At 47.4% G+C, this 8,970-nt stretch overlaps 1 protein-coding gene across 1 annotated transcript in view; it reads left to right on the top strand.

The window, feature by feature from the left end:
• Nucleotides 1–259: 259 nt before the first annotated feature.
• Nucleotides 260–8,970, top strand: part of LOC144141107 (MYG1 exonuclease-like) — a 26,056-nt gene continuing 17,345 nt past the window's right edge. Inside the window, exons 1-3 of the mRNA XM_077672635.1 lie at nucleotides 260–513; nucleotides 6,473–6,625; nucleotides 7,176–7,271. Coding sequence (XP_077528761.1) covers nucleotides 428–513; nucleotides 6,473–6,625; nucleotides 7,176–7,271 — 335 coding nt within the window. The 5' untranslated portion in view covers nucleotides 260–427. The remainder of the gene's footprint in view (nucleotides 514–6,472; nucleotides 6,626–7,175; nucleotides 7,272–8,970) is intronic.

Below are 8,970 nucleotides of genomic sequence, written 5' to 3'. Positions count from 1 at the left end.
CATAACCATACGACCATACTGACCATACTCTGACACCACCTCCCACAGTTTACATTGGGGCTTGAATTCAGCATTAATTCTTCGTGCATCTTGCATCATTGGCAACTTTTAGCGAAGCTGATAATACAGAGTTGACAAAAATCTGGCCACAGAAGCCCGGAAGGAGATGTTTAAAAACTTTATTCGCCAGATATGCATGGGTGTGCTTTCGGTTTCGGTTTCTCGGTGAAGCAGCGGCCTGGTAGCGAGAGTGGACTGCCCATGACGTCATGCTGTTTTCTTGTGTTCTGTTTGGAAAGTTGCACAGGAGAAGCTCTTGTCTGTTTTGCCGGCACATACACCACGTGCTAAGTAACGTGGACGTTTTCGTACCTGTCTGAGAAATCATTCTAGCGAAACGGTTTCTCCAGCTTCATCTCAGCAGTTTATGCTTCGCAACTTATCCAACCTAACTTCACTTGTAGTGTTACGGTCAGTTCGCGCGCTGCACATAAAAGCGCCTTTTCACGCTTGGTGAGTGGACGACTACTTTTTTGTTGTTGTTTTTGTTCTTATGCCAAAGTTAGGTCACAGATTCACTGTCCTAAAAAAGAAGAAAACCTTCTCGTAAACCCGCAAGCTGCTCGTTGAACAGAAAAATGGGCCTGCGTACTCTTCAATTGAGCATTGATGTTAGCATAGAGACACCAAGATGCATACGTTCATAACAAAAGTCCTCGACAGCGTCAACAGGCCATCTGGACAGGTTCCCCGACGAATGAGGGCACCGCGGCAGTCCTTGTCTGGCAGTGAAACTTCAAGGGATTAAAATATGAAGTAACTTGCAAGTGACACGTCCAGTGGGCTGAAACCTGTTGCCGGGCAAAGCAGTGAAGCCTCCCGGTTGCAGAGCATTCCGAAACGAAGCGGATCCGGTAACAGCCGTTTTAATTCAAAGAAACATCCCAGCGCATTCGACCTAATTCGATTGGTTAAAAATTCTCCACGGAAAGGGGAAGCATCAAAACTTTTAATCCTGAGCGTAAGAGCGCAGAAACAGGTTCAACTAGTTGAAATGCAAACTTGTGTTTTTGTGATTGTTGTGGTTTCTTGGGCCTCGTCAAGGTACTTATGCAGCTTTTACTCAAGAAACCACCCAATCTGGAAATAAAAATTGATTTCATTGATTTGACCCCTTGTTTCCACTGGCCAGGAGGGAAACCGGCACCGATTCCCTAATTGTAGTGGGAGTCCTTAATTCCCCACACGACATTGAGTTATTCCAAGTGCTCAAAAAAGTGAAGGGACCTCGGGCCAGGCTCCGATCCACCTTTTTGCGCTAGAATCTGTACTCAATATTGCCGCCCGAATTGGCAGCACAGCCCAAAAAGGTTCCACTTCTAGATCTCACTTTTTTTACCCTGTCTCAAGGTCCCCCCACGGAACATTAGTGACAGCTCTTTTTTTTCAGTGATCACTTTATCATCCAAAGTGATCTCAGCCTATCCCACACCATTAAACTCACTCGCGACAGCAGATCCTCACAAACTTGCACGCATTCAGGAGTTGTCAAGAGGCCCAGAAAAAAGCGTCAGTAGGCTGTGATCTATGAAATCTCCAAAATTGGGTAAAACATCTGGTTGCGGACACTCAGTCCGTAACGAAAGCCGTTGACACGGAGGTTCCTTTGGAGACCGTAGATCCCCAGCTGCAACACCTAGGATGTGCATCCAAAAACACTGGAGAGAAACAAAGATAACTACAGGCTATGGCTGTAAGGTATCAGAATTGTAGGCTAACGTAAAAGAAAAATACGCAGTCTAACTGTATTGGGACCAACGGGGCGAAATGTACGACCAGATACGTGGCAACCTGGAAATGAAACGTACATTGGACATCCTAGAACTTCTGGAACCCGAATGAGTTGACAACAGACCACTCCCGTCGCCTCAATAGCATTACCCAGGGAATGCCAGGCAGAGATGCACACCTAGTGAATAAAGTCAAAAGGGTTGCTTTACATTGATGTGACAGTATCAAATTCAAGCATGAGGACGTGGGTACGTTTCCCGGCCGCGGCAGCCGCTTGTCTGATGGCGGTGAAAAGCAAAAACACCTAAGTGTAAGAGATTTCAGCGCATGTTAAAGATCACAGGTGGTCAAAATTAATCCAGAGCCCTCCACTATGGCGCACATCATCACCTGTGTTGTGTTGGTGCGTTAAACCCTACAATCAATCAATCAGTATCAAATTCAAATTTATTCAGGGAAGTACAAGAGTGTATTAACATTGGGGTGAATTTATGGGAGGAGGTTCGAAGGTTTCCGAATTGCATGCGGGACCTCCTATGCTAGTTGTTTTGGAGATAACAAGTTGTGAGCACGAAACAACCAGTAAGTGTTGCAGACGTTATACAAACGTTATCAAACGTTGTTTAACAATAGGATATTGTGGAAAATACAACATACCGTGGAAAAAATGGAAAAGTTGGAATCATTTGACAATAGAACAAGCAGAAAAAAAAATGTCGCTCTAGTAAAATATTTATGGGAGTTAGTGGTGAGTAGCTATAGGGAAAATGTCAAGATCCGTGATTCTATGCAGCACTTCCTAGTACACCGGGCCGGTGCTTGCTTTTGTGCAGCGAAACTCCTGTGTGCTACCCTCTGGGTCAGTTTTCAGGGGCCTACGTGAGCTGCAGCGCATCGTTCTTGGCTCACTCGCTCTATCCGCCTTCCGGTGGGGAGGATGCGAGGGTACAGTAGATTCACGATAATTCAAACTGATAATTCATACTTTCGGTTAATTCAAACAAAATTCAAATTTTTGGTTGGCCCACTATCCTTCCAGTGCATTTAAAAGCCGTTTAATTAAAGCTCTGTCATTCAGTTAATTCGTACTTTTTGTGTGTCCATATTGGAAAATATCTACCGCTTTCCCGCAACTATTTGAAAATTTGCGTGCTTATAAAATCATAAAAAAGAAAAATAAGCGCCTCAAGCCTTTAAGGAGAAAAGCATTGCTAGTAAAAAAAAATTCACAGCATATCCACGGGGTGAATGATGATGAGTGGGCGAAGCTCCTGAGGGGAAATCATCGGTAAAACCGTGACTCTTCAGTGAAAGTTCGCCCACTACATCTGTGTCCGAACGTAACGTCTAGAAAGTCTCGCTTAAACCGCGCGTCGGCACCTTGGGGCTGAGCTCGCCTGATGCGTTTTGCAGACGCCTCACGAACTCTCACTGCATCGGGGTCTGCCTGCCGATACGCGCGATTTCTCGCCGCTTCCCGTTCTCTGACGTTTTGAAGATCCTCTTCGTGCCGCAGCCGTGCCGCTTCGCGTACGGCAGGGTCCTCGCGCCGTTGCCGTGACGCTTGGGCCTCTCGTTCTCGAACGCTGGGATCTTGGCGGCGGCGTCGCGCAGCCAGACGACACGCTTCGGCCTCCCGCTCTCGTACGGCAGGATCTTGGCGGCGGCGTCGCGCAGCTTCACGGAGCGCTTCTGCCTCGCGGGCTCGCACATCTGCAGCCTTATCCATCGGGCGACTCCGAGCGGGCGCCAACAGCGAACGGATTTTATTACAACGCTCCCCGCCATCTAGTAAACAATCCAAGAACTAAACTAGAGGTAGCCACGCCATCTAGTAAACAATCCAAGCGCATCTTTTCATCATATACAAGTACCGCCATCTAGTAAACAATCCAAGAACTAAACTAGAGGTGGCTACATACATACGTCGAGGATGGACAGACCCACGCCCTAAGGAGCTTCGCCCCTAAAAAATGCTTGAATTGAAGCACGAGTAAGGTAAACCGTGACGTTTCTCAACTTTCTAGCCTTATTTACCGTTTTCACGATGCGCATTAGAAACCAAAACAATGAACAGGCCTCAAAAAACGTCTTAACATGATTGACTGCCTATACTTGTCGAAGTGGTCAAAACCACGCGGGCCACTGTCGCAAAAACAACGAGAAAAGCGCACAATTACGCATTTGGGTGTCGCGTGTCAACAAAAAAAGAAAAACGACATGGTAGTTATGAAAGTGACATGCACAACATTAGGCTTGTGGAACTTACACCTCTGCTTTCTGTTTATTTGGGCAGCTAGGGTTTAAAAGCGCTTAGAAATTTTAAAAATGTGATTAAAATCAATGCCTAATCATAATGTGTGCTGTCACCTTGCCCAGAGTCACATATATATATATATATATATGAGAACTTCTGATAATTCAAACAAAATCCTGCGGTCCCTTCGACTTTGAATTATTGTGAGTCAACTGTATATCAAGGCCAGTAAACAGCCGACGGTGCCCAAAAGAAGCTGCCGGTGCCTTTGCTGTTCTGGCAGAATTCTGCTAGATGCTCCTTGCAATACCCTTGCTCTGCACGAATTGTTGCATGTTCGAGAACGGGTTCTTTCTGCCCCATTAGCCGCGAAAGGACGAACTAGCGTCACTGAATTCTTTGCAAAGTAAAGGAGCACGTAAAAGAATTGTAAATATGCTTTTTTTTTTTTTGTTCTTCATTCGATGATTTGACATTTGGATAATTCATGCATTTTGTTGTACTCCCCAGCGATCCGAATTAATGAATTTTCACTGCATGGTGCACCTGCCATGTGCCCCCATCTGCCCAACTTGGGGGATGCAGTGCATTAGTCTGCTCTATGTAAATGTGATGGACCTAAAAGCCAGTACGACGCGCTACTGTGGCATTCGTGCAAACGGCTTTTTGGGCACTTATTTGCCCAAATGTGGGCAATGTGGGACTCACTTGCTCCTCCGCCGATAAGGTTTTATGCCTCTTGTTGCCCATGAAGAGGAGATCCAAGGCACCCCTAGCAGTAGAGTTCATCTAGCAGACAACCCGTTCTCAGAGGTTCCTACCTTTTAAGTCCTGGGCATGCTGATCCAAGGCAAATGGGCTAATGCACAAGTCTTTCGGAAAATCCAACACCACTACTGGGCTCCTCGGACAAATTTCTAACCATTGCAGAGGACTCAAAAGGGCTTATCCAAGTCTTTATTATCACTAGGTTTACGTACTCCCTCCCCTACCTGAATCCTTCAGCCATTGACTTACAAAAGTGTAATGGGCTCATCCAAAGGCCACACAACTCTGCCCTCCACCTCCCCCTTAACACACCCAGTGCCAGACTCGAAGGCCTTGGAGTGTAGAATACGGCAGAGCAGGTTTCTACAATCAGTTGGTTTGTTGGGCCAAAACTCCCACTGGATATAAAATTCTCAGGCGAAATTCTCAGGTGAAGGAAATATTGAATGCCCTGAGGCTAAAGTTCTCCTTTGATATAAAACTGGCGCGAGCATCATCCGTAAACCAACCCCCAAGACATGCACTCCCCATACCATGTATGGCAGAGGGAACGGGGCCCAAGTTCTTGAAAAAAAGACTCCGAGCTCAGGCCGACCTCTTCAATAGTAATCTCCCACTCAAAAGTGGCTGTTCAAAATTTGGCCAACACCCCTGTTTCACCACATGCATACACTAGCTTTGATGCGTGCCCATATTACACTGCTCCGGCCCGTAATACATCACTGCAGCGCGAGATCCGAAAGTTTAAAAAATTTCTTGCGTTTTTCACACATTAAGAACACCTTAGGCGGCTGGAATAAAACCAAGTAAGTTACCGAAAGCTAAGTCTTTCAAATTGGGCAAAGTTGTATTTTGGGTTCATGGCCCTGTTTCCTACAAGTATGGCTATGCTACCTCAGCTTTCGGCCTTCGTGCACTTATTATATAAAATAGAAAGTTTGGTTTCAGTGGCAGCCCCAGTTTTTGCTTCGTAACGGTACGAAGTTTGTGGGGTTGTTTGTGTTGCATCTTCTCAAGGGCCCAAGCAGTCTTGCTCAAAAATGCCCAGCGTCTCATCGTTTCACAATTTACAAGCCAGCGTGTCAGCTACGCTGCGCAGCCATTGTTGGTCGTGCACGTTGCAGCTGTGGCACAAGAGAAGGATGTCCCGTAGCTGGCTGTTTCATCTCAACTCGGGCCATAATGTGGCGTTCCACCAGAACCGTGACGCGTCTTTCTCGCATCCCATCAGATGGCGCCACGATCAGAAGGGTTGACGCTATGAAGTGCTGCCCGTAATGCCAGCTTTGACATCGTATGTCAATTGGTGCAACAATTGATCGATGCAGGTACAGTGCTGATACATGTGATGCAAACACGTGGCAGGAAGCAGTGTTTAGCAAATAAGTTGGCCCCAAAGTGTGTGCAGTGTGATGGTGCTGCTGAAGCCAAGCCCTCCACCAAGGGCGACTGTGGCACGATAGCCAGGGCTGCGGTAAAATTCTTTTTCCCAGGTATTGTCATTTTGCCGTGAGGGTGAGAAACTTAAAAAGGCTCTTTTGGGGGAGTGAAGATGATTTTTTATTGCAGAAGTTCAGACTAGCAAACAAGGCGAAGGAGCGTTATTGACTGCGTCAAAGGAGTTGCTTTTTACAAATGCGCGTCCCCTGACCACAGGTCGCTGTCCATGGCAAGCGAGCCCCCCTGCAAAAAAGCCAGCACCATGGGCCGGACGATTGGGACACACAATGGCACTTTCCACTGTGACGAAGCCCTGGCCTGCTTCCTCCTGAAGCAGCTGCCCGACTACAAGGACGCCACGGTGGTCAGGTGAGCGGTGGCTTGCTTCCACGGTGGCGTACTCTGCGAAGACTCTGAGGGCACCTAAGCACCTAATAAGAGCTGTGAATGCGAAAGCACTGATGCCAAATCGACGCCTTCTGAGTGCTCCTTCGAGTTACGCGCTTCAAGTAATGTTTTCGAGTTTCGCCCTGGAGCATCTGTGGCATATTGGCGAGGGTGGCCGCCTTTTGCTACTGCCAAGGACGTGGTCATTGACAATGCAGGTGGTTCATACTCCTTAGCAATGCGGTACATACTTCCACAGAGAGTGGCCTTGGCTGTTCCAAAGAGAGGCCTAGCAGTGTATGCATGTCTCAGGCTTTTGCCTTCGTGTCTGCTGAGCGATGGCTTAAGGACAACTGGGAGTTTATAATCTCTGCTTTGGGTCCTTTTATTTTTATGCGCGCTTGTTTCCTCTGACCTTTTTTGTTTGTTTGTTTGTTTGTTTTATTTCTGTCTGCAAGTGGCAATTTTGTTTTGCACCTGTAGCAGCACTGGCCCTAATGCTGTGCAAGCGGCAACCCTGCTTTTCGTGCAGATCCCGGGACCCAGCTGTGCTGGACACGTGCGACGTTGTCGTGGACGTCGGCGGCGTCTACGACCCGGCCAAGAAGCGCTACGACCACCACCAGAGGTCAGTGCGCCACTGTGTTCGAGAATAACACAGTCAAGTCGGTTGGTGACAACTGACATCCCGATACAAAGGAAGGGCCTCTAACCGTCATCATCATTATCATCGATATTCCGTTTCACTTCCGGAGCGACGCAAAGAGTTAGTTCAACAAGTTGATACCATATTTTCGCGTGTATAACCCCCCCCCCCCCTGCGTATAATCCGCACCCCCACTTTCAGCCCGCTGGAAGAGAAAAAAAAAATTTCTCGCATATTGCCCGCACATTTTATGCAGGAAAGGCTGCACCAAAGCTACTGCTCAAGCAACACATCTCGTACTACGTAGACAGAAAAGGCGTATATTTAGCCAGTAGAATACACTGACTGCAAGGCGGAAGTCGCAATTCACTTAGTGTCACTGCTTTTGCTAGAGCTATCACTTGAGCCGCAGCGCAGTCCTCACTGTTGTACATAAGGTCATGATCACGGCACAGCGCGCATTGCCATGAAGCTGCACTAAAGGAAAAACCCCGCGTATTATGCGCACTCCTACTTTGCCACTGAAATTTTCGCATTTTTTGGTGCGGATTATACGCGCGAAAGTACGGTATGCTGCGCCCCACCCCTAAGCCTGCGTAAAACGTACAAAACCACCCTTGTTTACAGAAAGAACGCGTGGAAGTAAGCTAAGCGGACATTTTACTGTAAAAAAAATTACCGAAATTTGGAAAAAAGAAATTTACACTGCTGGAGCTTGAACTTAGGCTGTTCAGACCAAAACCTGGGGTTCTACCCCTGGGCTACTGAGTCCAAAGAGTGGAGATCGTTCTAGCTGACGTTTAGAAGAATAGGAGGAGTGTTCCAAGGGAACCAGTTGGAGGCACTGGGTGCGTAAAGGAAGTGCACATTACCTGAGGGAATTGGCGCAAGAATGGGCTCCTTGGGAATTGGCATAAACATGACCCACCCAAGGCTCACGTTTGTGTGAAGCCTGTTGGAAGCGAACTACGTGGGAATCAACCACGCACCAAGCACAACCGGGGAACATTACCGGCTGTCCCTTCCGGCTAATGTCCGAGGGCCATAGTGTTTGTCCGCATTTTTTTAACACGCTGAATGGGTGGGTGTGTAGTGGGACCAGGTTCCTTAGGAGCTTTATCTGGAGCACTGCTAAGCTTGCCGCTGCCTGCCTGCTTGTGGCCCTGCCCGTACACAGAGCCGGGTAGTCAGGCTCGGGGATTGGATGTGGATTTCACAAAGTAAATGAATAAGATGAACTCGGCTAAAGTGAACTCCGCGGTTAGGACGATCACTTTTACCCTCTTTTAATGTCCACCATGCCAAAAACCTCTGCTGAAAATTAAATTCTGATAATATGTACAAATTTTCAGGATCCCTTCGAGTTCATTTTAAGGGGAGTTTACTGTAATTGTACTTTACAAGCTCAGTGAAGGAGAAAGTCAAAACTTATGCCAGTGAATTGAGCAGTCAGGATCCAGTGAAAGCTTGTTAAAATCCGGACTTCAGTAATTTGAACTGTGTGATTTGGTCCGGCCAAATCTCCATGGAAGCGTATGCATTGAAAAGCTCGTTAATTTGAACGCGAGGGGCCTCCACCCCGAATAATTCGGACTACGCACAGCCGCGCCGGCAGCTTGAGCCAAGCCCGGATGAAGCACCACTGCGGCCATCGCTCTGAAGTAGTGACCGGATCTCCTGC

This window comes from Haemaphysalis longicornis, unplaced genomic scaffold (assembly GCF_048455015.1).
Source record: "Haemaphysalis longicornis isolate Haplotype H1 unplaced genomic scaffold, Haemaphysalis longicornis Haplotype H1 scaffold_6, whole genome shotgun sequence".
In the NCBI taxonomy this organism is placed as follows: domain Eukaryota; kingdom Metazoa; phylum Arthropoda; class Arachnida; order Ixodida; family Ixodidae; genus Haemaphysalis; species Haemaphysalis longicornis.
Note: the sequence above shows the minus strand (reverse complement) of the source record. Positions and strands in the feature narration are given on the sequence as shown.